We start from the raw sequence: 27,484 nt of genomic DNA, 5'->3' as shown, positions 1-27,484 counted from the left end.
TCTGTGATAGCATCACAATTCAACCAGTTTCGGGACCTTTGTTCTTCCTCCCAAGCCACGCGGCAGCCTCTTCGTCTGGGTCCGGTCCTCTCTCTCGGACCTCCTCTTCTGTTGTCCGGGTGTCTCCCCTCTCTGTTTACTGTTCTCTCCTGGAATTGCTGCGGGCAGGGCCGGGCAGATGGACTTGCCTCTTCCCTGCCCCATCGTCCTCCCGAGCAGACGCCCTCATCCTGCTCTCCAGCTGATTTGCTCTCCAGCTTCTTATTCTGCCCTTTGGACCGTGTGATGCTTTTTAATTTCCGTGACCCAAGTTTGCGTCCCCAGTGCCTGTCTGCTTCTTCTTTGGTGGGGGCATGCTCCCCTCCCGTGTGCACAGTCTGCAGGCCGGGTCCCTTCCTGGGGTGAAAATTCCTGGGCACTGTCCTCCAGGGTTTTCTGTCACACCCTGCGGGGCACGGCCACCCCCTCGGCCCGTGGGGGCATCGCATGGTGCCGCCAGAGGCCCTGCTCCCACCCCATCCTCCCCGCACGCTGTTCCACTTCCAGCTGTGAGCGTGTGTGATGGGTGGTGTGTTCCCATTGTGTGTCGCTCCTCTGACAGCCCTCTGTCAGGGGCCCTGTAGGCAGACGGGCTGAGGTTGGAAGGGGCACATGTGGTGCAATCAGCCACACGTAACTACTTCCTCCAGTTCCTAACTTAGAACAGGAAGCATCGCGCCTTCACCAGTGGAGTCTCAGGCGGGCCGGCGTCTTCCCACACCTGCTGCAGCACCGGCCTGGTGAAGAGCGGAGCCCAAGCCCCTGCCAGCCCAGCCAGGACCAGCCCTGCTGAGACCTCCAGAGCGTCGAGCAGGTGAGTGGACAGAGGCCCCTCTGTGTCCAGGCTGGTTTCTCTGAAGGGGAGCAGCTCAGCCCTGAGGCTCTCCCCCGGCCATGGCTGCTGCCCTTCCCAAGGCAGGCAGCTCCAAGGGGCCCAGCCTGCAGAGGCCCTGGTGGCCCTGGTCCGTGTCACACGCCCTGGGATCGTCCACTCTAGGCCCCCTGAGCTGAGATCCGGCAAGGGGAAGTGCTGAGCCCACCGTGGGCAGAGCTAGTGGCGGGGTGATGGGAGGGATGTAACCAAGGAGATGGGACTGGCATGCTGGGAGGATGCACTCAGACCCCAGCCTCGGCTCCCCTGGTAAGGGTCCCTCAACAAGCCCCAGGCACTTGCTGAGCCCCTGATGCGGGGGCTGCGAGGCCGGGCAGAGCCAGGAGGAGGCTGGGGGACAGGCAAAACCCCTGTCTGGTGGGTACGGGGCCGGCACGGCCAGGCTGTGCAGGAGGGTCCCTGGGCCTCCCCAGCTGCGCCTTCCGCTTCCTCCTTGAGCGGGTCCCGTTCTGTCTTCACAGCTCTGTGGTTGCCCGGGTGGTTCTGTCCTCCAGCAGTGTGTGTGTGTGTGTGTGTGTGTGTGTGTGTGTGTCTGTGTGTGTATGTATGTGTGTCTGTGTATGTGAGTGTATGTGTGTGTGTCTGTGTGTGTGTGTATGTATGTGTCTGTATGTGAGTGTGTGTGTCTGTGTGTGTATTATGTATGTGTATATGTGTGTGTCTGTGTCTGTGTGTGTATGTGTCTGTGTGTGTGTCTGTGTGTGTGTCTGTGTCTGTGTGTGTCTGTGTGTGTGTGCCTCTGTGTGTGTATGTGTGTGTCTGTGTCTGTGTGTGTGTATGTGTGTGTGTCTGTGTGTATGTCTGTCTGTGTGTCTGTGTGTCTGTGTGTGTGTGTCTGTGTGTCTCTGTGTGTGTATGTGTCTGTGTGTGTGTCTGTGTTCTGTGTGTGTCCGTGTGTGTCTCTGTGTGTGTGTATGTGTGTACGGTACATTGTCTCGGGGGTGGGTCTGCTGCTTCTCTGGGACTCCCGAAGGTTCACCAGCTCTGGCCTAACGATGTGAACACGCTGGGTGACAGTTAAACTTTAGGGGGTGAGGCATTTGGTGGGTGACCTAAACCTCCCACAACCAGGCCCCTGGAGGCCTGTCCCCTTAGGAGTGGGGGGACTGGGGCCCGAGGACCTGGACAAGCGCCGGGAGAGGGGACTCACGGCTGCCCCAGGGCTTTGTCCCGACGGGAGTGAATGGAGACATTTCTCGAGGGGCTCGGCCCCGCAGCCAGACACCGCTCCACTGGCCTCGGGTTTCTCAGCTGAAATCTGCGTGGATTGGTCTGCCTGCAGCTGTCAGCTTGCACTGTGCTGGAGGGAAGGCCCGGGCCGGTCACCGTCACTTCCTGGAGATTTCACGAGGGAAGACACCCTAGACAGCCGGGGCCCTGAAGAAGCTCAGCAGAGGGGTCACCACTGTCCAGGGGATGGGAGAGGCCTGTCTGCACCCCGGCAAGGTGGGCAGGAGATAGGCCTGCTGCTGGGCCTCCCATCTGCGAAATGGGCCCGTATTTACACTCCAGCTGACTCTATATCAAATTGTAATTCAAAACTCACTTCCCTGGAGGGGGCGAAGGTGTGGGTCTGCGTCCACAGGGTCCCGCGGGTTCAGCCTCAGGCCGAGCTCCGCCGGTTACAGGGCTGTGGAGAGGCGTCCGCCCCACGAATGGGGCAGCACAGAGCCCGCAGTGGCCTCTCCTGACTCAGGCCCCGCCAGCTCTAGGAAGAGTCCTGGGTGGCAGGGTCCGGCGGCCTGCACACCTGGCACCGCGAGCGGCCCACGGTCCCGCCTGAGCCCACGTTGTGGGACAGCTGCCGGCAGCTAATAACTGTGCCCCCAGCTGAGAAGCCCCGTCCGGCACTCCCCGCCTGCACTAGGCAGTCTCCTGGTGACACCACGGTGACACCACCAGGCGGGCAGGGCTGGGATGCTAGTGTGGTCACTGTCCGTTTCCCTTTGCACAGACTGGACCTAAAATGGGGTGTCGGTTCTGTCGTCACCCAGACCTGCCCGAGCGGAGAGCTGATGCCCGATGGGGGCGCTGAGGCCCCCAGGGAGCACGCAGCTGGCAGGGGAAGGTGCCGAGTCCCATGGGCCCCGGGATGCCGAGACCCACCTGTCCCAGCCGTGCTGCCACGTGCCACCTGCCTGGCCGCTGGGGCCCCGTCCCCCGTCCCCCGTCCCCCGTCAGGCTGGTGGAGTCCACATTCAGCTGTAGCAGCGGGCGGGGTCCCCAGGCTGCTCAGAAAGAGCGCCTGCCTTCCCCCTCCCGGGCAGGGTAGGCCAGGTAGAGGGGAGTCCTCGGTGGGCCTGGGGGTTTCCAGTCTCTCCCACTAATGACGAGTGGGTGTCTTGGGGACATGGCAGGTGTAGTTGAGTCCCCGAGCTGCCAGCCTGTGACCCGGGCAGGCCTTCCTGCCTGGTCCAAGGCCCCCCCCCCCCACCAAAAGCCAGGGGCGTCCGGGCGGCTCACCCTCCCAGCAGTCGAGCAGCAGGGCCGGGGGTGCCTGGGAGCCAGCAGACCCTGTGGCTTCCGCGTGAGCCCTGGCACGGTCCCTGCTCAGCACGGCACCCCACGCAGCCCAGGTCTGAAACCGTGTCACGCAGGCCCAGGGGTGGGGTACCACCACCACAGGGCTCTGATGGGGGTGGAGAGAAACAGGAGCCCGGTACCCTCACTGCCTCTGAAACACACGGAGCAGGAAAGCACGGCTCTGCCCACCCACCTCGAAGTGGTGTTGAAAAACCCTGAGCCTGGGGTGCTCTTGTTGGGGTCTGTAGTAGTGCGGGCTCCCCAGAGAGACAGAACCAATAGGATGTGTGTGCGTGTGCGTGTGCGTGTGTGTGTGTGTACAGAGGCAGAGATTTATTTCGGGGCTTGTACGATTGTGCAGGCTGGCAAACCCCAAATCTGCAGGGCGGGCTGGAGACCCAGAGGAGAGGTGACGTTGCAGCTCGAGCCCAAGGCCGTCTGGAGGCAGAGGTCTCCCCTCCTTGGGGGACATCAGTCTTTCCTTTAAGGCCTTCGACTGGTTGGATGAGGCCCGCCCACATCATGGAGGGCCACGTGCTTTCCTCAGAGCCCACTTACGTAATGTTAGGCTCATCTAGAAACACCTTTGCAGCAAACAGCCACACCCAGACGAGGGTTTGAGCAAAGCTCTGGGTACCACGGCCAGCGGAGTTGGCACGTGAAATTCACCGTCACAGCACCCTTGGCTCTCTGTGACGAGGGAGGAAACTGAGGTCCGGAAGGGGGGGTCACCTGTCCACACTCACTCGGCAGCTGGGCGCAGACTTGGGCGTGTCAGCCCCGGGGTCAGGCTGACGTGGGCCCCCGTCCTGGCGTCTGTCCTGGCTGTGTGGCTGAGGGGCTGACCCTCTCAGAGCCCTCCCTAGGAACAGGGAGCAGGTTTGGTCCACCCCCAGGGCAGCTGCGGGCGAATCGTGGCTGTGAGTGCAGAGTGTAGCCAGGCCAGCAGGGTGGCTGCCGTGGGCAGTGCCCTGCCCTGGTCCTCTGGGATCTGGGGTCCTGAGTGGCTGTCCAGGCAGGGACCGCCACCCACTAGCTGAGGCTCCCTTGAGGACTGACCATGTCTGCCGTGTTTCCCAGCGCTGTGGCCCAGCCTTGCACAGCCACTGCCCAGGCGTCGTCACAGAGCAAGCCACGGCCCCTTTCCCATTGGCAGGTGTGGGGTCAGGCCCCTCGGATGCTCAGACCTGGCCAGTCTGAGGTGCAGAGGCCTCCGCACCCATGTGGCTTGATTCCGCTGTTCTGGAAGCTTCTGGAGGGAAGGTCATCTGGGTGGGTCGCACCCTGGGCTGCAGCCAGAAGTAGTTGGAAGGGTTCCCTGCTGGCTGAGGAGCTAAGGTCAGGGGCTGAGGTCAGCCTCCTTGACGGACGAGACCTCGGCGAGCCAGGGCTCCTGCCTGACGGGCCTCCGTGGGCACGGGGCATGCGTTCTCTCACAGTACTCCAGGGGCTGGGGGCGCACAGAAAGGCAGCGCCTCGGGAGCCGTGCTTCTACCAATTTATTTTTTTTGTGAACATATTTTTATTTGTATATGGTTACAAAAGACAAAACAAACGCTTTAGAATTTGTTGCAAGTGGAAGCATCCAACGGTGGTCTGGAGGCCCTTGCTGAACGCCTAGTGATGCAAACCCACCAGTTCATTGTTAAATAGTACGGGTGTGGCCATGCGCTGGTGTCTGCAGCAGTGGGGCTTTCGGGTGTGATGGGAATCTGCGGGAGGTGTGGAGGTGCCCTAAGGTCTTGGCAGAGGTCAGAATCCTAGAATCCGGGAGAGCAGTGCCCAGGGGCCAGACAGGCAGCTCTTGTTCAGTGAATGAATGAGTGAGCGAACGAGCTACGAGCAGACGTCCCAGCAGGGGGTCACTGTCCTCTGAAGTGTCCACAGTGGGAACAGAGAGGCTGCCACTTTAGGAATCTGGAGACATCTCCAAGCAATTCCTCAACCACCACGATATTCAGATTTTCTTAAATGTATGAATTTAAAAGAAAATCATTATATATGTTTATTGTAGAAGGTTTGGAAAATACAAACCAGAGTAATGAAGAAAACTGAAAATCCTTATAACGCCACCACACAGAAGAAACATGGCCTGTTTTGGTTATTTGCATGTATTGTTTTCCCGCTCAGCGACTTCTGATTGTAAAAATTGAGCTGCGAGCAGCCGTTCACACATTTTCATGCCATGTAGGTTCCACGGGGTGGGCCTCATGGATGTTAGAAACAGTGTCCAGTTTGACAGCTAGACCAGGAATCTCGATATTTTGCTTACAATGCCCAATTATCAGCCAGAGCGGCCTTTCCAAATGTTTGGTAACAGCTGCATTTCTTCTTTCCTGAATTATCTGTTCACAAGATCCTTTTCTATGGGGTATTTGCCTTTTTGTTATTATTTCTAAAATCTCCTCGGACACAAAGATTACCATTCACCTTCTGCAAGAGACAGATACTAAATATTTTCATCTATTCAATTTTTTATGTACAGATTTTTTTTTGAGCGTGTCTTCTTTTCATTTATTTAATTTAGTTAAGTGTAGTTGGTTTACCGTGTTTCAGGTGTACAGCTGAATGATTCCGTTTCATATGTATATAATCTTTTTCAGTTTCTTTTCCATTACAGGTTATTACAGATATCGAATCGAGCTCCCTGTGCTCTACAGCAGGTCCTTGTTTATCGGTTTTATACAGAATATTGTGTGCCTGTTAATCCCAAACTCCTAAGTTATCCCTCCGCCCTTTCCGCTTTTAAACCATAAATTTGTTTTCTATGTCTGTGAGTCTGTTTCTGTTTTGTAAATTAGTTCATTTGTATCAATTTTTAGATTCCACATATAAGTGATATCCTATGCTATTTGTCTTTCTCTGTCTGACTTACTTCACTTCGTGTAATAATCTCTAGGTCCATCCATGTTGCTGCAAACGGCGTTATTTCATTCTTTTCTTATGGCTGAGTAACGTTCCATCGCATATATGTACCACGTCTTCCTTATGCATTCCTCTGTTGATGGACACTTAGGTTGCTTCCATGTCCAGGCTATCGTGAATACTGCTGCTAAGAGCACTGGGGTGCATGTAGCTTTTCGAATTAGAGTTTTCATCTTAGAGTCTCTCTTCTTCTTTTTTCTGATATTTATTTATTTGGCTGTGCTGGGTCTTAGTTGCGGCACGCATGCAGGATCTAGTTCCCTGACCAGGGATCGAGCCCAGGCCCCCTCTATTGGGAGCGCAGAGTCTTAACCACTGGACCACCAGGGTGTCTGAGTCTATCCTCTTGGTATTTTCTCCCTTAGTTTTTACTCTGAGTGTCCTTACTCTGAGATACACATTCTTCTATTGCTTTTATCATTTCTATTTGCTAAACCTGGGTTCACGGGTCCCGTGGTGTGAGGGGGCACTGCCACGGCGCGTGCCTTCCCGGGAACGTGCTCTGCCTGGTGCCTTTGAGGCCGGAGGCCGCTGCTCACTTCCCTCCCCCCGGCCACCGGCCCGAGGGCCAGGGTCACACAGACTCTGTCCCCGAAGCTCTGGATGCATTTTACAGGCCAGTGCACAGCTCACTGCTGCCTTGCCTTTTCCTTTCCTAAGCTCCCTGGCGACTGCCATACATGCTGTCTTCCAGATGACCCATTTTATTGCTTTTTCCAAGGAAACGATTTTCGATGTATTTTAGCTTTTTTGTTTGTTTTCGGATTCATCGACTTTTTCTGTTGTCTATTTCCCACCTCCCTTCCCTTATTTCCTGAGCTTTGTGGCTCTTTCTCTCACGTCTGAACTTTCCATCCTGCACGTTTATCATCATTCCCTTCCATCAGGCAGAAAAGCATTTAGGGCGTCGGGCTTCTTTCTCCATCGGGGACCCGTTGAACAGAGAAAGTTGCGCTGTCTCTTTTCTGAAGTGTCTGTACATGTAAATTTGATTTGCTCTTGGACTTAAGGGATATTGAGCAGAGTGTTTTAAAGGTTCTAGTTAATAATGTGTGTGTTGGGGGGGCATCTCATTTTATTCCATTTGGTCGGAAACTGTGGCCCTAAAAATTTCTGCCATCAGCCTTCACGGGTGGTGAACGGAGCAGTGACGAACACGTGCAGTGGATTCTCCTGGGGCCGAGAATGTGTGGGTTCAGAGAATATGTGGGTGGCCTCCTCCTCAGTCCCCTCTGCCTTGTCTTCTGATCTGTCTGGAAACTCCATGACTTGGGGCGGGGGTTGGGGGGAGGGGTTCCAGCCCCCACTGGAATCTGCTTCTGTCCAGTTCTTTTTTGTCTTTACATAAAGTAGAAACGACCACGTCCTAACTTTGTCTTTTGGTTTAAAAAGGTTGATGCCTATTTTAGATCCATTGTTAACACTGGCCTTTTTCTACATGAAACAGCCTTGCACCCTCAGCTCCTGGGATGAATACCGCATCCCTGCCTTCCCCTCCTGTAACTTTTCCTGACAGCATCCCTGTTCCTTGTCACTTTCTGGCCGTGCCTCTTGGAAACCAGCACCCTGACCTTGAACGGTCAAGGGCAGGCTCTGACGCAAAGTCCTGACGCTCGGTGAGTCCTGGGGCCCCGCAGGGCCTTGTCTGAGGGTCTGAACTTCGGCAAAGCTTTCGTCTTTGACAGCAAGCCTCATCTGACAGCAGCGTACCCTGCCTCGGACATGGGGCCTCCCTCTGCCTCTTCAACTTTTCTTTCTTTTTCGATGTTTCCTCTTTCTCTTCTGTCTTTTACCAAATAGGGACTATGGGCTTTTGTGGAGTGCGTGGGATTTGGAAGGAATATATCCTATTTTTCTTCTGGTGTTCCCTGACGGACCCCGACGCTCAGAGCTTTATTCATCGTGAAGGGTTATCCTCAGGGCGCCCGGGGTCCGCGGGGATGCGCCACTTCCTGCAGGGTCAGGCTCAAGGGTAGCTCTGACGCAACGTCCTCACAGGCCCGTGGGGCCTTGGGTTTCTCAAGCCACCTCGACTTGGGGTTTTGCACCTTGAGTCCTGGGGTGGGGCTGCCCTTAGATCTGGGGAGAGTGCAGCCTCGGGGCCGTCGGGGTGGCAGGGAGGGGTGCCGCAGGTCTGGGCTCGGGTGGCCCAGCTGGAGCCCGCGCCCTCCTCCCTGCTCTCGGACCAGCTGTCCCAGCCGAGTCGGGGCCTCACATTCACGAGGGCGGCCCGAGCCTGCCCTCCCCCAGAGCGGGACCAGGCCCGCAAGCCCTTCCGGGCACGCAGAGGGAGCCGAGGCAGAGTATGCCGCTGGGGCAGCCGGGGACCCGGGCACGGGCACGGCCCTGCGCCGTCCAGGGGTCCGGGCCCCAGGACGACACCCAGAGGAGGCCTTGGTCTGTGAGGCCCCGCCAAGATGGTTGCGGCATCGGGGCCTCTGATGGCCAGTCCTGGCCGCCGGGCATGTCCACTGGCACCCCTGCCCTGGGCCGAGAGGAGGGCTGGCTGCAGGCTCCGCACTCCGAGCTCCCAGAGCCACTGCGTCTGCGGGCGTCCTGCCCCCGAGGGGCCGTGGGCACTGAGGCTGGGGCGGAGCCGGGCGCGGCGGGAGTCCCAGTGCTTAAGGGGGAAGAGAGAGCGGCGACACCCCTCCCATGGCCTGTGGGTCTTCTTGCCATAACCAAGGTGCTCTCCCCACCGCGTGGGAGGATGGATGCTCCAGCTGTGAGCGGCACCGGGTCCGCATCCTGCCGCTGCCGGGGCCCCGGTCTCCGCAGGCGAGGGCCGGGGTTTGCCTGTGGTTGCTGTGACTGTTTGGGGTCCGTGGCCACAGGAAAGGGCATCGAGCTGCTTTTGGAGGGCCTTCCCCACCCCTGGCGGGACTGGCTCCCCCCACCCCCCCCCCGCCGGCTACGTGCACAGCTGGGGCGCCTGGGGCGGGGGCTCAGCCTCTGCCTCCGAAGTGGGGTGCTATTTTGAGGCCGACTGGGCCCGGCGGCGCCCGGGTCAGCCGGGGGGGCAGTGAGCACGTGCGGGCCTCGCGGGGCGTCCGGCTGCGGAATATGTTAGGGACCCAGAGGGCTCTGGGGCAACACGGGGCTTTCACAAGTGGGTGGGCGTGGAGTAAACCGAAAGCACCTTCCCAGCTCCCGCTCTGTGACCCCGGAAGCCAGAGCAGGGCGTAAGTTCTGCTTTTGACCGGAACAGGAAAGAAAAGGGAAGAGGTCTGTTCTGTTATGACACTTCTAGCTCCTGGTTACAAGCTTGGTGGGGACCGGGGTGCGGGGTCACCCCGAAAGACCGGAGAGTGGGGCTGGGCGGGACCTCTAAGCACTGGGTCCCCCCATGGGACCCCCTGGGACCCTCCTCCACCCCAGAGCCGCTGGTACACACGCAGGGGTTATGGGAGAGCAGAGGCGAGGGCAGGACCCACCTCCAGGTGCACCCAGAGCCCACAGGCCACGGCAGAGGCCACCACGGCAGGGGCCACATGGTCTTCGCCACAAGTGGACCTTGGGTGGGAGCCTCTGCCGGCCCCGCACCAAGCAGTGTGCCGGGGAGAGGAGCTGGTGTTTGCAGGTATTCAGGGTGAGCCTGTTGATCCTGGTTGCGGATAACCCCCCCCCCCCCCCCCCCCCCCCCCCCCCCCCCCCCCCCCCCCGCTTCCTGCCTGCTGCCTCTGGTTTGCTGGCAGCTCAGCACCCTCTCCGCTCTCTTGGCGTCAGATTAAAAGGCAGCAGCCCTACAGGTTCTCACACGTGGGGGCCCGCGGCCCATGACGCGCTGCCACACCTCCCGGGAGCTGGCCTGGAGGACGTTTGCTGCTTTGGGCCCAGCCTGGGTCCCTTGGGGCACTTCCGGGGGAGGGTGCTGCTTCCACCTCCAAGACCCAGAGCCCCAGCGCCAGGCCTCCAGCCCGCCCCCACGCTCTTGCCTCTGGGAGCATCAGGGCCAGCCGGTGGTGGCCCAACACCCTGTCCACGCCTTACCCCAGGCCCAGCAGGTGCGGACGAAGAAGAGCTCAATAATGGTCACCTAGAGCTCGTGGCCTCGGGCACATTAGGTGACGGCTCTGCGGGCCCTTCTGTTGTCAAACAGCCCAAGTTCGAATGCCTGGTGCACAGTGAGGCCAAACAAACCGAAAGAGCGGAGTTTGGAGCAGAGAAAGGTTTATTGCAGGGCCGAGCAAGGAGACGGCTAGCTCAGGCCCAGAAAACCCCGAGCTCCCCAAAGGGTTTCGGCAAAGCGTTTTTAAAGGCCAGGTGAGGGAGGGGGCGTCGCAGGGTATGCGATCAGCTTGTGCGCAGTTCTTTGACTGGCGGATGGTGAGGTAACAAGGCAGGGTCCCAGAGGTTCACGTTATCAATCCTTAGGCTCCAGTAGGTCTGGGGGGCTACACGTCCATGGTCATCGTGCAATTGACTTCTTCCATTTGGTAGGGGTTTTAGCATCTGTAAAACAGCCTAGGATCTGTGCGTCAGATACCGTTTGTTCGTTATCTAGGTACGTCAAGGAGGAACCAAAGGTTCTGTGACTGCCGTATGGCTGATTCACTGTTTAAATTCTTACCAGTTCTCCTGGCCCAGCTGCTACTTTTGTCACGAGTGTTCTCATCCTTTCGATCGTTAATTCTCCAGCCAGGCTTTTGTGAGTCAGGGGAGGCCTGGGAGACTAAGCTTTTCTACAGACAAGAGGCAGGCAGAAGATGTGGGGGGAGGGGTCTGTCCCAGGCAGGCCCCAGATGTCCTGCCCGATTACACATCCTCGCCCAGCGGGCAGCTGGCACAGTCCTGGCGCCGGTGGGTGCTCAGAGTTGGCTTCTCTTCCAAGTCCTGGTTCACCCTCCTCCCGGGAGGCCCGGGCCGGCCGAGTCTCTGCTCCAAGCTCAGCTCAATTCACTGAAGGCCACGCGGGGCCCTGACCCGGAGGGCGCGGCACCTTGGGCGCGCGTGTGTGTGCACACGCGTGGTGAGTGTGTACGTGTGCGTGTGTCACTGTCAGGAGGCCCACTCCCTGCTGGTCCTTGGGGGCTGGGGGCTTAGCTGCACAGACCACACGCAGCCCCACTCAGCCCTCCTCTCCCGCTGGCCCGCACAGCCCCGTTGAGGGGGGTCGGGGAGACCGGCCCGTGCTGGCTACGCCCCAGCGCTGAGCACCCCTCGGCAGCAGGGGCGGCCCGCCCAGCGTCGCATCTCTAGGCCCAGGGTCTGGGGTCCCAGGCCCCGTCAGCGCCCCCTCTCCTCCACAGGACATGCTGCGCCGGCGCCCCCAGCTGCTGCTCCTGGGGAGCCTGCTCGCCCTCCGATCCGGTGAGTCCCGCGGGGGTAGCTCCTCATGGGAGGGATGGGACCCGCCCTGGCACCCTCCTGCCCCCAAGTCCCCTGGTGGAGGCTCAGGAAGGGCCCTGCTCTGCCGCCCTCCTCCATTCCCCCGCCCACCGTGGGGCCCACCCTCCTGGAGGCCGCTTCCCCTGGGGCCCTGGTCTCCTCCCTCCCTCCTGGTCCTGCCGCTGCCCCTTCTTCTCCACCACCCCATTCACACCCCCGGTCCCCGGAGGGCCTGCTGTCTCTGTGGGGGCCGGCCAGCGCCTGCCACAGGCCACGCCCCCCAGCCTGTCTCCTCTCCCCTAGTCCTGTCCCAGGAGTGCACCAAGTACAAGGTCAGCACCTGCCGGGACTGCGTCGAGTCAGGGCCTGGCTGCGCCTGGTGCCAGAAGCTGGTAAGAGCCTCACTGAGCGCGGTCAGCCGCCCCGAGGGTTCTCGCGCCTGGCCTGCCCTCCCCCCTTCCCTCCTCCCGGGCCGGACCTTCTTCTCTGCCTCTGGAACTGCTGCCTCCAGGAGTGTCAGCACTGCTTTCCAGTGGAGCAGAAGCAGGGACACGGTGCCGTCAGAGACAGACAGGCAGACTCAGCGTGTCCCCAGGCAGCCCGGCGGAGGCAGACCGGAGAGCGAAACGTCTGCGTCTGCACAGGTGCCGCCCCCTGGCCAGAGACAAGGCAGAGGTGCTTGCAGCTGCTGCCGTCCGCTCCCAGAGCACGCAGCACTGGGGGAGTCCCCTGCTGGAAACCTAACCCTCTGCTGTCCTTAGTTACTTCACATTTAACTTGTGAGACCCTCTGGGAGGAAAGGCAAAGGCCCAAGACGGCCAGGACGTGGGGTAGCTCCACCTCCTCCTGGGGAGGACCCCTTCCCTAGGAACCCCCAGATGCTGACCACGCCCTCCTCATGGGGGTCCCTGAGGTTCTGACACCACAGGTCTGTTTGGAAACACACACATGCACACATATTTTTTTTTTCTCAGTTGTTTGAGGGTAGGTTGCAGACACAAACCTCTTTGTCCCTTAATATTTCCAGGGACTTTGCCGAGAACAAGGTACTCACGTACAAAACCACAATGCATTTATCAAAGATTGGAAATTTAACACGGTACTTTACTCTGACCAAATTTACACACTTTGTGCAAATTTTTCCAATTGTTCCAATAATGTCTTTGATATCATCCCCCCTCCCCCCCTACTCCGCACCCACCCCACTGGTCAATATTATAATCCGGGACCACACATTGTATTCAGATGTCTCTTTATCTCCTGGAATCCGGAACATTCGTCAGCTTTCTTTGTCTTTCACATCCTTGCCATTTCTGAGGAGCTCACGACAGCAGTTTTGCAGAATGCCCCTCCTGTGGGTTTGCCTGGCCTTCCCTCTGATTCAGCCCAGGGTGTGCGTTTCGGCAGGAGCCCCATGCAGGGCTCCTGTTGTCACTTCGTCCTGATGCTAGGGGTGCAGCCTGGACCACTCAGCTGAGGTGGCGGCTGCCAGGCTCTCCACCATGACATCACTATTTCCCTTTTGCAATAGTAAGTAATTTGTGGGGAGATACTCCGAGGCCAGGAAATACTCTGCTTCCCATCAGGCTTACACCCACTAACTTGAGCATCTGTTGGTGTTGGCTGCCTGAATCAGTTCTCACTGGGATGGTTGCAAAATGGTGACATTCCTGTTCATTACTCCTTCTAATGGCTTCTAACGCAGGGAGGAACTTTTCCTTCCCCCAACCTCCCTCTCTCTGTCTCTCTCATCGGTGTAAACCCGTAGATGTTTATTTTATTCGGTAGCTTATAAGCTATCACTTTCATTTGGCCATTTTGAAGCTCGAAGTGTTCCCCGTTTGGACTTTGGGAGCCCCCAGGCTGGCCCTGTGTCCTGTTAGCACGCCCCAGGATCACTTCCTGAGCTCTCTTATTCTCTGGGATCGGCAGAGCTCCAGGCCCGTCTGCACTTTCCTCGCCCCCACTAGGGACTCAGACATTTCTCTGAGGGTTCCTGGTTCCCCTTCATGAGAAGCCAGCCTCCCAGCATCCGCAATACACTTCCCCATTTTCTTAATCCTACGATTCACAGAAAGTGGTTACAGAGTTGCTACCCGCAGCACTGCAGGGGGGAAATCGGGTGTGGTCTGTGTTGTCTCCTCTTGTTGGGGTGCGGTCATAGTGCCGGCTTAAAAAGTCCGTCCTCAGGGTGAATTCCTCCCTTCCCTTTCCTGACTTTATCATATGCATTTGAAATGCAGTCGGGTTCAATTGTTTCCCAGTGGATTCCATTTCAGGGGTTTCTTCCCTCTCCATTCCTGTTAATTTTCTTTCTCGAGTACTTAAGGCATTAATAGGGTTCCAAAAGCGAGGACAATTCAGAGGCAGCTCAGGAAGCACCGCCCCTCTGCGGGCCCCGCCCCGGCGCTGGGCACGCCCCCTGCACCTGCCTGGTCTCCTGCCGGCGGTTGCTCTTCCGAGCCTCCTTTTGTCGGAGGAAGCCGAGAGCGGGACCCTCCGAATGTGGCCGCTTCTCTCTCCCTGCCGTGTCCACATCCAGGGGCCCTTCGTGGGGGCACAGTGGTCACGAGGGAAGACCCAGGACCCCCACGCTCCCCTCCGGCCTGTTTCCTTCTGAGCTGCCTGGCCCAGAGCCCTGGCCCGTATTCCGGATCCGCGTGGTGCCTGGGGGCTAACACGTGGGCCACGAGGGGGCGCTCGCGTCCCCTTGGGAGGGAACCACTCCCTCCTTCGTCCGGTGCTGCTGACGCCGCCCAAGGGCCTGAAAACCCTGGGCCAGGTGCCCCGTGGGCCGCGGAGAGTCCCCGTGGCTCCACCTGGGGCTGGAGCCGTTGGTTCCTGAGTCGCCTCTGCCCGCTTGCGGGCTCTCCGGGGATGCGAAGCCTCGTGAACAGGCCCTCTGGAGGCCGCCCAGCCCCTGCCTCGTCCCGCTGCCACCGGGACTCCTGACCTGAATCCGGTGCAGATGAGGGGGTCAGCTTCGCACATCACCCACAGTGTGGGCTCCCATCTTTTCTCTGCCCCTGACCCCTGACCCCTGGCTCCCCCAGAACTTCACGGGGCAAGGGGAGCCTGACTCCACTCGCTGTGACACGCGGGAGCAGCTGCTGTCAAAGGGCTGCGCGACGGATGACATCATCGACCCCAGGAGCCACGCCACGACCCAGGAGGACCAGGTGGGGGGCCAGAAGCAGCTGTCCCCACAGAAAGTGACGCTCTACCTGAGACCAGGTAGGCTTGGCCTCGGCTGGGGGTGAGCCAGCCCCTGATGGCCGCGTATCCCATGTGTCCAGGTCAGACAGCCAGGTGGCCTGGGCGAGGCCCTGGGACTGCTGGGAACCAGTCTGAGCTCTTCTCTCTGCCCCGGGGAGGGTGCCCCCAAGAACCCCGTCTGCGGCTGGTGCCTAGTCTCTCTTTTTTTTTTTTTTTTTTTTGTGGTACGCGGGCCTCTCACTGTTGTGACCTCTCCCGTTGCGGAGCCCAGGCTCCGGACACGCAGGCTCAGCGGCCATGGCTCACGGGCCCAGCAGCTCTGCGGCATGTGGGATCTTCCCGGACCGGGGCACGAACCTGCGTCCCCTGCATCGGCAGGCGGACTCTCAACCACTGCGCCACCAGGGAACCCCCCAGTCTCTCTTTTAACCCTGAGTTCTGTGTCCTTTTTACAAGGGAGAACAAACCATCTGGAAAGCACTCATTTGTCACACTCTCAGAAGGCCAGGTACTCTTGGCAAAGTAAAGGCTCTGACAAGTCCTGCAGCCAAGGAACCCCAGTAACCATTTAAATCAGTGCTGCCCACCTGACTTGACCACTGACCCAGGTTCAGGACATAGCTCCCTGTTAGCACTCCGAGAAACGCCCTTCAGGAAGGCGGCGTGGTGGAGCAGCGGGGGATGTGGCGGGCGGGCCTGGGCAGGGCTGGGGCGGCCACACGTGGGAGCTGGTGCTGGAAGATGGGCCAGGCAGAGGGGACTCGGTTCGGAGCTCGAGTCCTCACGTCTTTGTCCAGCACCAGCTGTGTGCTAGGCACCGTCCTGGGAGCTGGGGACACAGGCTATTCGTACTGACAGATAGACAAGTAATTACAGGTACACGTGGTGATTAAGATGGCGAAGCGCAGAAGCCAGGGGGATGTGGTTGAGGAAGGGGGGTATCCCCAGGGTGGCCAGGGAGCCCGTGCTGGGACGGGACGGATTTGCTTGCTGGCTGGTGGTAGAGAAGGCCTTGCCGGGGAGATCGAGGGAGATCCAGGTGGACCTGAATTGCAACAATGCCAGATAAACAACGAACACTTTTCAGTATCTCTGTGCCCAAATAGTCTTCTATTTGGGAATGTGCTCTTTATCTGAAATTCGAATCTGAGTAGGCGCCCTGCATTTTACCTGCAGGCCTCACAGAGTGAGGGTCATGAGGGTCCCGAGGCCTGCAGGGGGCACCAGTGCCCCTGAGCCCCGCTAGATGAGGTGGCGTTCACTCTCCCGCGATTTCCAAATCCCACAGGTCAGGCGGCTGTGTTCAACGTGACCTTCCAGCGGGCCAAGGGCTACCCCATCGACCTCTACTACCTGATGGACCTCTCATACTCCATGCTGGACGACCTCATCAACGTCAAGAAGCTGGGGGGCGACCTGCTCCGGGCCCTCAACGAGATCACCGAGTCCGGCCGCATCGGTGAGCTGCCCGCTCCCTCCTCCCCTGAGCCCCAGCCAGCCTGCTGCCTGCACACCCCCCAGGCCCCCACCCTGGGCACCTCTGTGCCCCCACGTCCCGAGGGCAGGGCACCAGGGCTCCAGACCTAGTGTCCCTGGTGCAACCCCCCAAGGGCCACCTTGCTTCCTCCCCGCCCCCAGCGCCCCCCGCCCCGCTGCCCTCTGGCGTGAGGTGGGGAAGCCGGGGCTCACAGCCTGCCCGACCCCTAGGCTTCGGGTCTTTCGTGGACAAGACGGTGCTCCCCTTTGTCAACACGCACCCCGAGAAGCTGCGGAACCCGTGCCCCAACAAGGAGAAGGAGTGCCAGGCCCCGTTCGCCTTTCGGCATGTGCTGAAACTCACCGACAACTCCAACCAGTTCCAGACAGAGGTCGGGAAGCAGCTGATCTCGGGAAACCTGGACGCCCCCGAGGGTGGGCTGGACGCCATGATGCAAGTCGCCGCGTGCCCGGTGAGGCCCCTGCCTGCCCTGATTTCTCCAGACCTGGGGGCCTCCGTCACGACACCCACAGATTCCACTATTAGCAGCTTGTGACCCTGTGCAAACCTTCTGAAGCCTAAATACAAGGAAGTGATCCTGTTAAGGCAGACCCCTGAGCCACCTAACCCTGGCGGTTCCTGCAGTAGAATCACTCCTACTTCCAGTGCCCCTCAAGGAACAGAGGGTGTCCTGGCCAGGCTCCCCGACAGTCATGTGGCTTAAGTGTCGGTGCCGGCCGTCCCCTGCCCCCTGCTGACCCCTCGCCACGTGGTCCTGTCCTGCCGCTGTATCGCGATGTGTTGCAACACATCGACCCGTGTCTAGCCGCGCAGTCCTGCCACCTCCACAGACCGGACCCCAGTCCTCCAGCCTCTCTGCTCCCTGGGAGGACCGCCCCGCATCGCAGACACACGTTTTCATTTCTGTGTGATGTCACGGTTCACGACGCGCGTGTGCCCTGGCTCTGTCACCCCCTCATCACGGTGTCCGTGGGCTCCTCCCTCTGTGTTTGCAGTGAGATAAACATTTCTAAGTACTTTTTCTTCTTTGGGAGTGTCCCCTTAGGAGGTGGTCCCAGGTCCGAGCTGACTGGGCCACAGAGTATGCAAATGTAAACATGCATTCCTGTCCCTTCGGTGTCCCACGCATATTCACCTGGGCATCTGGGAGCTGGTCGTCCCACAGACACTTCTCGGGCCGCCCTGGGCGCTGGGCCCTGTCTCTGGTCCTCCCGCCCCCCAAGAAAACCCAGGAGTGGGGGGCACACAGCCCCGAGGCCAGCACGGCAAGCTCTGCCTTGGCGCCCCCAGTCTGGGGAAACTGAGGCAGGTCACCCTGCCCTCTCCTTGTCAGGAGGAGATCGGCTGGCGCAACGTCACCAGACTGCTGGTGTTTGCCACGGATGACGGCTTCCACTTTGCGGGAGACGGGAAGCTGGGCGCCATCCTCACTCCCAACGACGGCCGCTGCCACCTGGAGGACAACATGTATAAAAGCAGCAACGAATTCGTGAGTGCGGCAGTGTCTTGGGGGGCGGGGTAGGCTCACTGCCAGCCCGGGGTCCAGAGGGGTGGGGAGGGGCCCTCGCTCTGGGGGAAGCACTTGAATGGCACCAAGAGGTCAGAATTCTCTGGTCCAGGGCTGCTGTGAGACGATGCTCGGCACCCTGGAATCGTAAAGCCCAGGCACTGCAGAGGACTTTAGAGATGTGACCCTTGGGGTCCTCCACCTGCAGCCTGCAGACTCGAGGTGGGTGTGGGTGGCAGCTCTCAGGGGCCCACCGACTGGGACAGGACAGATGTGACATCTGAGGCTCTGCCCGAAATTGCGCACGTCGTGAGGTTGTGAGAATAGGTGCCACTGTGCTGGGGGCAGCGTCTGAGATGCCGCCTCCAGGAGAAGTCAGAGGCGTCTCGCCAGCGCCCCACAGTGCGGACACCGCAAAACGCTGCTCACCACTCCTCCGCTTTGAGTGTCTGGGAGCGGCTACTTGCCACTGGATTTCTTTTCTAGTGCATTGATCACGAAGCACTTCTCAGCTTTTACTATTTTCTTGAGTATATTTCAATATCGTCAGTTTCCCTCCTGATCCCATCACCTTATGCGTTTGCGAGCATTTGCGAACATCATTGGGAACGGGCCCCATCACAGCAGGAGGCAGGCGGAGCCTCTGCGCCCTGGGCCGTCACTTCTGCCGACAGGAGCGGACAGGCAGCTCGGATGGCTTGTCCCCAGCCTTGGGAGCCATCTGACCGGGGGTCCCCTCTCTAGGACTACCCATCGGTGGGCCAGCTGGCGCACAAACTGGCAGAAAGCAACATCCAGCCCATCTTTGCTGTGACCAAGAGAATGGTGGCAACGTACGAGGTAAGTGGGCTTGAGCAATCCGGCAGGAAGAGGCGTCGCAACTGAATGGTGACCAAATCCAGGGTGACCGCAGCCTGAGTTCTGCTTCCGTACTGGGTGCGTGGGCTGTGGCCACGCGGCGGCCCCGCGTTTCGGGGAGTGAGCGCTGCCGCTGAGGAGCTGAGACCTCTTGAGGCCGCAGGACACTGACAAGTCCTTGCGCTTCAGTAATCGTGGTTTTGCCTCAACGAAACCCTTTGGGTCTGCAGACCCCATTCTTCGTGTCAGGGAAAGTTCCTTGTTTTGCGTCCGCATACGTTTGCACGTCAGCACTGTTCACACAGTGTAAGGTGTACGCAGGAGGGCTCTGGAACCCCCAGCGCACGGCTCAGTGTTGCGAGGAAAACACCCCCATAACCAGCAGGCGCCCGGGCCCCCCAGCAGCTGTGACAGCACTTCCTTCCCGGCTCAGGAGACCTGGGTCTGTCCTGACTTTTCTGAATTGCTGTTCTTACTAAATTTTTCTGTGGCATGGAATTCTCGTGGGGAAGTTTCTTTGTCGTAGAGCGTTTCTCATCCCTCCTCCTTCTCCCAGTCACTGTTGGGCTGTTTTAGTTGCCCTGCTCTCATCTGCCGGGCTCAGCGTGGTGGCCTCTGGCTGCGATGGGCTGGGAGCGCCTCCCGGCCCCTGTCCTTCCCTAAGTCCCGGTCCCCTTCCTGCTGAGGCCTGTGGCCTGCTGTGCCTGTGTGGGGCGTTTGCCAGTGGGGCCAGCCGCGCCTGCCATCAGCGTTCCCAGGGGATCCCGAGGGAGGAGGGGCGGGTGTCCGGAAGACCCGCCGGGGGCTGGCAGTGGGCGTTGGCCAAGCCACAAGGACAGCAAGGCTGGTGGCCGGGTGCCGCTGAGAGACCACCCGCCCACATGAGCTGCCCGAGCGCTGGCAAGTCAGGGCCTCGCAGCTGCCGTGTCCCTGACCGTGTTACGGGACGTGACAGTCTCCTCCTCGCCAGGTGGTAGCAGGTCCCAGTGATTTGCTATTAGGTGCAGGGGTCGTGTCCCAGAAGGCAGTGTGGTGATGGGGTAGAAGCTGGAGACGGGAGACTCGGACCCCAGGCCCTGCTCCCCAACAGCAAGGACAAGGCCCTGGGCAGGTCACAGGCCTTTCTGAGCCTTAGCTTCCTGACCCCATTCCCGGGACTCCTAGCGCGTAGGGGTCAAGGAGGCCCAAGTCTGTATGGGCAGCTTACGCTGGACCCGCCTCAGTACGTGTTTCTGCACCGAATGGAGAGCAGGTGGCCGGGGGGGTCTCCGAGCTCTGGCGGGGTCCCGAGGCTGAGGAGGAGAGGAGAGAGCGGCAGAGGCCGGAGGTGGGGTGGCGAGGCTGTGTGTCCTTATGAGCTTTGTGGAGGAGCCTGGACTCCATTCTGGGGCGTCACAGCAGGGCTTTGTGGCAGGGACATGACCCACCCTTGGTTCTGCAAGATAAAGTGATGGTACAATTTCCCGTGAAAGATGGGCTAAGCTAAGGGTGGCGGGGGACACAGATGTTCCCTGGAGGCTGCCCCAGGCTTGTCTGCACGACCCTCGGGCTCCGGCCTGCCCCACCCCAGAGGTGCCGCTGGACCAGCGCCCCGCCTGCCAGACCCAATTGCCACAATGTTGTTTAACACACAGCCATTGTGAAAGTTAGATTATGTCAGCTCCCACGCTCAGAAACACATCGCTTCCTGGTTTTGTGCCACATTTCACGATTATCTGTGCCCTTGGGTTGTTTGTGCCTATCACATCTGCGTGATGGAGTGGCATCTTCTTTTTTTTAATAGACATTTATTTATTTATTTAATTTGGCTGTGTCAGATCTTGAGGCACGTGGGATCTTTCGTTGCAGCGTGGGCTCTCTAGTTGTGGCGCGCGGGCTTAGTTGCCCCGTGGCGTGTGGGATCTTAGTTCCCCGACAGGGAGTGAACCCGTGTGCCTCGCATGGAAGGCAGATTCTTAACCACTGGACCGCCAGGGAAGTCCCTGGGGTGGCCATCTTACCGTGGCAAGGCACACTTTCCCGGATCTGCCTTCAGTGCTGGGAAATCAACAAGGGTGGAGTATTTCTACTGAGGAAATCGGCAAACGCTGCCATTCAGGGTGTGCTTCCTGAGAGCCAGCGGTTAAAACGTTATGCCTGCACAACACTGGACCACGTGCTGTGTTACCTAAATACAGTAAGAAGTCGGGGGCAGGGTTGTCTGAGCCAGCTCACAAGCAGAAGGAAACCCTCTGGGGTGTTATTACAAAACTGGGTGGATGCTGAGGTGTCCTGGTACCAGGGTTTCTGGCCACACCCCACCTGTCTTCTTCCCTGACAGAAGCTCACGGAGATCATCCCCAAGGTCTGCAGTCGGGGAAGCTGTCAGACGACTCAGCAACGTAGTCCAGCTTATTAAGAACGCCTACAATGTAAGTGTCCCCCGGGTGGTCAGCCAAGACGCCGTTGCTGCAGGCCAGTAGGAGGATGGCCTGGAGAGGAGAGCCCCTGCGTTCTGTGGGCCATCCTCGGGCACTTCCCCAGGGCAGCTGGCCTCCTCGTTGATGGTGTGGTAGGTGCCACCCCAGGCCCTCCGTGCCTCCCCTGGGACACAGGCATCAGGCCCTCTTCCAGCCAAAGGGTCTGCTGGCCTCGCGAGCGCAGCTCGCTGGGAGCACCCAGTAAGCACTGATGACACTGCATTGAGTCAGAGCCCCACTGAGGCAGCTCCGTTTGCTGCTCGTACCCTCCTGGAGCCCTAGCCACCCCCCACCCCGAGCAGGCCCTCCCAAACTCCAGATGCTGCCCACGGGGCGGCTCTGTCTGCGCACCGACGATGCCACCTTCATAGTGAGCGGGCTCATTCATCTCTCTGTCTCTCTCTCTCTCTGTTTCTCTGTCTCTCTTCCTGTCTGACGGTCTGTCTCGCTCTCTCTCATTCACTTAGACAGTTTTTCCAGCTCCCACCCTGTGCCACGCACTGGGGTTTTCAGTGGTGGGTGGACGGTCAAGCTCCCATTCTTGCAGGGCTGTGACCTGTCTCCACGTCTGTCCCTTCCACTGGCCTGTCTCGGCGGGCGTGTATGGGTAACCCTGCCACCAGCGGACATGGGGTGCAGGACCCGGCACCCCGTGGAGCTCTCAGCGGACACACGGGTGGAGGGAGGGGGATGAGAGGCGTGCCGGCTGTCGGCTGGGTAAGGGGCGGGAAGGGCCGGGGACGGCGGGGTGAGCCTGATCGCGGTGCTCTTCGCCCACAGAAACGTCCTCCAGAGTCTTTCTGGATCACAACACACTCCCTGACACCTGAAAAGTCACCTACGACTCCTTCTGCAGTAACGGTGGTATCGAAGGTGGGACCAAGCCCAGAGGGGACTGCGACGGCGTCCAGATCAACGCTGCCGGTGAGGCTCCCCTCCCGGCCTCTGGAAGGGGCTCCCCAGGGGACAGTCGAGGGAGGGTGCACCCCGGCACACGGCTTCACAGGGACCAGCAAGAGGCGGGGTCAGTCCACCGCGGGTCCGGTTCCTTCCTTTGAAAATCCACACCACACTGTTCGCGGCCCGGTGTACACCGACCGCCGCGAGGGCGGCAGCGCCCCCTGGGGGCAGATGCCGGGTACAGCGCCACCCGCCTAAGAAAGGCGTTCCTTCTACACGGGGCATCTGCTTCTGCTTTTGATGTTCTTGATTTTCGTGTTTTTGTTCTTCTGACAAACACATTAAAGCAGGGGCCACACAAATGATTATAAACAGGCACTGAGTTATGTCCCTGATATTTTTAATTTGTCGTGACCAAGACAATCTAACTTTTCCTGTCTCCAGCTATGAATTAATATTCAGCAAATATTTGCTTTTATTTCTAAACGACATCGGAATTCTTTCAACTATGTGACTTACTAACGTGTGTGACTTTTTAGTGAAATGTATCCCCCTCATACGGGTGATCCAGACAGGAATTTATTCAATCTTGTGACTGATTGCTTACTTCCCTGATGTCTCTGCTCTGTCTTCACGTACGGGTTGGAGATTCATTCACCTTGATTTGCAGTGAGGCTTGCCGTGGCCTTGCTGGTGCCCCCTGAAGCTCAGTGCTGGCTGAGCAGCAGTGCTGTGTGAGTGGCAGGGAACTTGCCCCTGCCCGCTCGGTTCCCCTTGGCATTCGGGGTCAGATAACAACCCCACATGCAGAACCTAGGACTTCCTGTGCGATTTTGGTACCTTAGCCTCCAGGCTTCAGGACAGAATACATGGAGAAAATATACATCATTTACAGAGTCACTCTAAAATTCTTTTAAAGGGATGTGAGATTAAAAGTATTCTAGGGCTTCCCTGGTGGCGCAGCGGTTGAGAGTCCGCCTGCCGATGCAGGGGGACACGGGTTCGTGCCCCGGTCCGGGAAGATCAAACTGCCGCGGAGCGGCTGGGCCCGTGAGCCATGGCCGCTGAGCCTGCGCGTCCGGAGCCTGTGCTCCGCAACGGGAGAGGCCACAGCAGTGAGAGGCCCACGTACCGCAAAAAAAAAAAAAAAAAAAAAAAAAGTATTCTAAAGACATCCCTGCCCAAGTCCAGGCCACCAGAGGATGGTGGGTGTGTGGGAGCTGCGGGAGGGCTGGGGGACATGTTCCAGCGTCTCTGACTCTGAGCTTCCAACTCTCATCCTCTCTTCCCTCATCTCCCCTCCCAAGTGCTGGAGCCACCTGGAGTGTCCATGTCCTTCCCTCCCCCCCACCAGCATGCACTCCCCCGGGGCCCAGCAGAGGCGGTCCCCTCCGTGCTTGGGAGTCCAGGACGCTGACCCTCACCCTGCTAGGCCGTGCCCTTGTCCACGTTGCCCAGGGAGAGGTGGGAGCAGGGTTGTGTGCCCGGGGTCCAATGTTCACCTGAGCACATGCTTTCCCACTACAGATCACCTTCAGGTGAAGGTCACAGCCACAGAGTGCATCAGGAGCAGTCATTCGTCATCCGGGCGCTAGGCTTCACGGACACGGTGACTGTGCGGGTCCTCCCCCAGTGCAAGTGCCGGTGCCGGGACGCGAGCCGGGGCCACAGCCTCTGCGGCGGCAGGGGCTCCATGGAGTGCGGAGTCTGCAGGTGAGGCCGCGGCCCCACCTCCCGCGCAGGTGCACCGCGGCAGAACACGGCGCGGGATGGTCCCTGACCCCACATCCCCCGTGCAGGTGCGACGCCGGCTACATGGGGAAGAACTGCGAGTGCCAGACGCAGGGCCGGAGCAGCCAGGAGCTGGAGGGAAGCTGCCGGAAGGACAACGGCTCCATCATCTGCTCGGAGGCTGGGGGACTGCATCTGCGGGCAGTGCGTGTGCCACACGAGCGATGTGCCAACAAGAAGATCTACGGCCAGTTCTGCGAGTGTGGACAACGTCAACTGCGAGCGCTACGACGGCCAAGTCTGCGGGGGGGCGGAGAGTGAGCGCGGGGGACAGAACCAACCTGCGGAGCCTCAGCCGCCCCTGCGGCGGGTGGGGGGGGGGGGCGGATCGGGGCTCGGGCTGGGGCCACGGGCGGGGCTGAGTCTGCGGGGGCCCCTGTCTTCCAGAGCGAGGGCTCTGCTTCTGCGGCACCTGCAGGTGCCACGACGGCCACGAGGGCTCGGCGTTGCCAGTGCCTCAAGTCTACGAAGGGCTGCCTCAACCTGGATGGCGTCGAGTGCAGCGGTCGCGGCCGGTGCCGCTGCAACGTGTGCCAGTGCGACCCTGGCTACCAGCCGCCCCTGTGCCTCGAGTGCCCGGGCTGCCCCGCGCCCTGCGCCCGCTACGCGTGAGTATCCCGCCGCCCCGCCCAGCCTCGCGTCTCCGTGGCCCGGGAGAAACAGCCGTCAGGCCGGAACCCGGGGCGCGGGGCGCTGAGGACCGGCCCCGCAGCTCCGGGCGGCCCGCGCCCCCGCCCCTCCTGCCCGCGGTCACGCCGCGCCTCGCCCGCAGCAACTGGCGCCGAGTGTCTGAAGTTCGACCAGGGCCCCTTCGCCAAGAACTGCAGCGCAGCGTGTGGGGGAGACGAAGCTGCTGCCCAAGCCACTGCCCGGCCGCACGTGCAAGGAGCGCGACTCCGAGGGCTGCTGGATGACCTACACCCTGTTGCAGCGCGAGGGGCGGGACAGATACGACGTGCACGTGAACGACACGCGCGGTGAGCCCGGGCGGGTGGGGTCAGGACCGGGTCCCCGCACCGCTCAGCCCGCCCGCCGTGCGCCCTGCTCCGGGGCGGCCGGCTGTCCCGCAGAGTCGCTGCCCGGAGCGCTGGCGCTGAGCACGGCCTGGAGCGCAAGCCCCGAGAGCCGGCCCGGGGGACCATGGGGGCCGCCGGACCCCACATCCGGCCCTGGCCCTGGAGCGGCCCGCGGAGCCTGAGCCGGCTTCCCCCAGGTGCCGCCGCCCGGCTCGCCAGGGACCCAGAGTCTGACTCTGTCTTCACAGGTTCCCGGGACACGGCTGGTGGGGACCACATGAACCGGTTCCCAGGGGTAAAGACGCCGGCGGGGCGTGTCTCAGAGGTCAGAAGGTCTCTCTGAGGAGGACGCTTGCAGCTGAGACCAGGGGATGAGAGGGTCAGAGGTGCTGGGCTGGGCTCTTACTGGGCCCCCGTGAGGCCTGGGGGCGGGGGCGGGGGCGGGGGTGGAGGGGTTGGGCTTATGTCTCTTCCCAGACACACCGGAGGGCCAGCCGGTTTTCAGAGGAGTGTGCTTGTGCTCTCACAGGCCGGGCGCAGACCTGGGAAGGGCTACTGCCCAGTCCGGGCACTGAGCAGGGCTGGGTTGGGGTCCTGGGGGCGGCGTGGACAGAGCCTGCCCTTGGATGGAACTCTGGGTGGGATCAGGAGGGAGGGCAACAAGTGGGGACGGAGAGTAGGTCCAGTGTCGAGGAGGTAGGTTGAGTGGACAATGGCAAAGCGTGTGTGGGACGCGGGGACTTAGAGTAACACGCCCACGAGGGGATGGGCTTGAGGGTTACAGCGGCAGCACAGGGAGCCGTGTGGACACACCAGCTCTCCGTGCCCCCGCCCCCTTACTGCTCAGAGAGGCTGCGGGGGTGGGGCACAGGCCACGAGGCCGGCCTCTGGGGTGAGTGCAGCAGACGTGGGACAGCAGCCCACCCCGGGGACCTTGCAGGACTGAGACCTGCTCCCAGCTCCCCTCCCCACGACAGGACGCCCAGGAAGGCAGATAGGGCCCAAAGCCCTTTGTCTGTTACCAGGGCGGCAGAGCCGAGCCTGCTGGTGCAGACAGCTGTCCCCGGGTGTTTTAACAGGCACGTGTGGGTCAGGTCTGGCTTTGCGCATGCTGGCTAAGTTGTTCCACTTCTGTGAGGGAGGGAGGTTCCCTGGAGAGGCCAGGATGGTGCGGGGGGAGTGCCTGCGAACCCCAGTGCCCGCGAGCCGGGCAGACGGGCTCACGCTGAACATCGTGCCTTGGTCAGGTGCCGCAGCGGGCGCGTGCTGCAGTCCAGAGCCTCCCCTCCCCCAAGCTCAGGGGGAGGCTGGGTGCAGCCCCTCAGGCACTGGGACCCCACCCTCCTCATTCCCAAGGCTGCTGCCATTGGTTCCCCTGGGAAATGCCTTTACGAGGAGAGTGCCCACCCCCTAAACTGTGATCCAGCGTGGGTTAGGCTAGGTTCCAGTGATTGGGTCATTGGCTGTCCAGGTGGGAGGCCAGGGTCTGGCCCTGGTTACTTACTGGCCACCTCGGCCCCCTTTCCTTCTCCATGAACAAAGGGCCTCTCAATTTCATTTGGAACCACATGGCCTGGCCTTGTGCCCAACTCTGCACCCTCCCTGGCTGGGGGCCGGGGCCGGGGCCAGGGCCAGTTTGCTCACTACCTGTCGCTGAGAGCCAGCAGCGGAGCCCCGACACCGCGCAGGGGATGGGGCGGGCCTGACGCCCCGGTGTGTGTACCTCCCTGCCTTAGAGTGCGTGAAGGGCCCCAACATCGCCGCCATCGTGGGGAGCACCGTGGCGGGAGTCGTGCTCGTTGGCACCCTCCTGCTGGCCATCTGGAAGGTCCTGACGCACCTGAGTGACCTCAGGGAGTACAAGCGCTTCGAGAAGGAGAAGCTAAGTCCCAGTGGAATAACGTGAGTGGCCCCGGGGCCCCCACAAAGGCGCGCCTCCCACCCTCTGCGCCGAGGGCACGCCCACGGGAGCGCGAGCCTGCCTCCCCCCACCCTCGCAGCTCGTCCCCGGAGCCCGGCGCCTTCCTCCCCTGCGCTGACAAGTCACGCTTGCTTTTCTCACCAGGACAACCCCCTTTTCAAGAGCGCCACCACGACAGTCATGAACCCTAAGTTTGCTGAGAGTTAGGGCTGCTTGGTGAAGACGGGGCCTCCCGCACTGCCCAGGTGGGAGTACCCCACGCCACGTCCCCTCCAGCAGGCCGCCCGTGACCCCGTCGCCCGGTGGACTTGGCTGACGACACTTGACAACTTCACCACTCACTGAAAGGCCCACCGTTTTTCCTGCCCCCAGAATGACAGATGCGGCCAGATAACTCTAGGGACTCATCAGAAGGGCCAGCCTCCCCCTTCTGACATGAGTGACTTTTGATAGCAACTCGAAGAAGGAATTGCTCGCGTCCCGTAAGGTTAGACCATGTGCCGTCCTTTGTAAAAATTAGCACAGCAGTCTGATGAAAGGTGGTACAGATTTATTTATATGTGAACTTCTCAGAGTGTAAAATTACATCCCATTGATCATGCTGCCCCCAA

General features: G+C 60.3%; 1 protein-coding gene across 1 annotated transcript; it reads left to right on the top strand.

Moving 5' to 3' along the window:
- Positions 1–696: 696 nt before the first annotated feature.
- ITGB2 (integrin subunit beta 2) lies at positions 697–27,484 on the top strand. Its single transcript, XM_032630989.1, is given in 24 exon segments — positions 697–853; positions 11,629–11,689; positions 12,011–12,099; positions 14,761–14,941; positions 16,212–16,382; positions 16,631–16,872; positions 17,755–17,910; positions 18,673–18,768; positions 21,107–21,130; positions 21,132–21,201; positions 22,026–22,169; positions 23,673–23,705; positions 23,708–23,858; positions 23,945–24,053; positions 24,055–24,106; positions 24,109–24,140; positions 24,142–24,193; positions 24,324–24,382; positions 24,384–24,581; positions 24,723–24,773; positions 24,775–24,913; positions 26,689–26,832; positions 26,835–26,854; positions 27,018–27,484. Coding segments are annotated over 23 exon segments (2,334 nt in total). The 5' UTR covers positions 697–853; positions 11,629–11,631; the 3' UTR covers positions 27,081–27,484.

Source organism: Phocoena sinus, chromosome 4 (genome assembly GCF_008692025.1).
Source record: "Phocoena sinus isolate mPhoSin1 chromosome 4, mPhoSin1.pri, whole genome shotgun sequence".
Classification (NCBI taxonomy): Eukaryota; Metazoa; Chordata; class Mammalia; order Artiodactyla; family Phocoenidae; genus Phocoena; species Phocoena sinus.
Note: the sequence above shows the minus strand (reverse complement) of the source record. Positions and strands in the feature narration are given on the sequence as shown.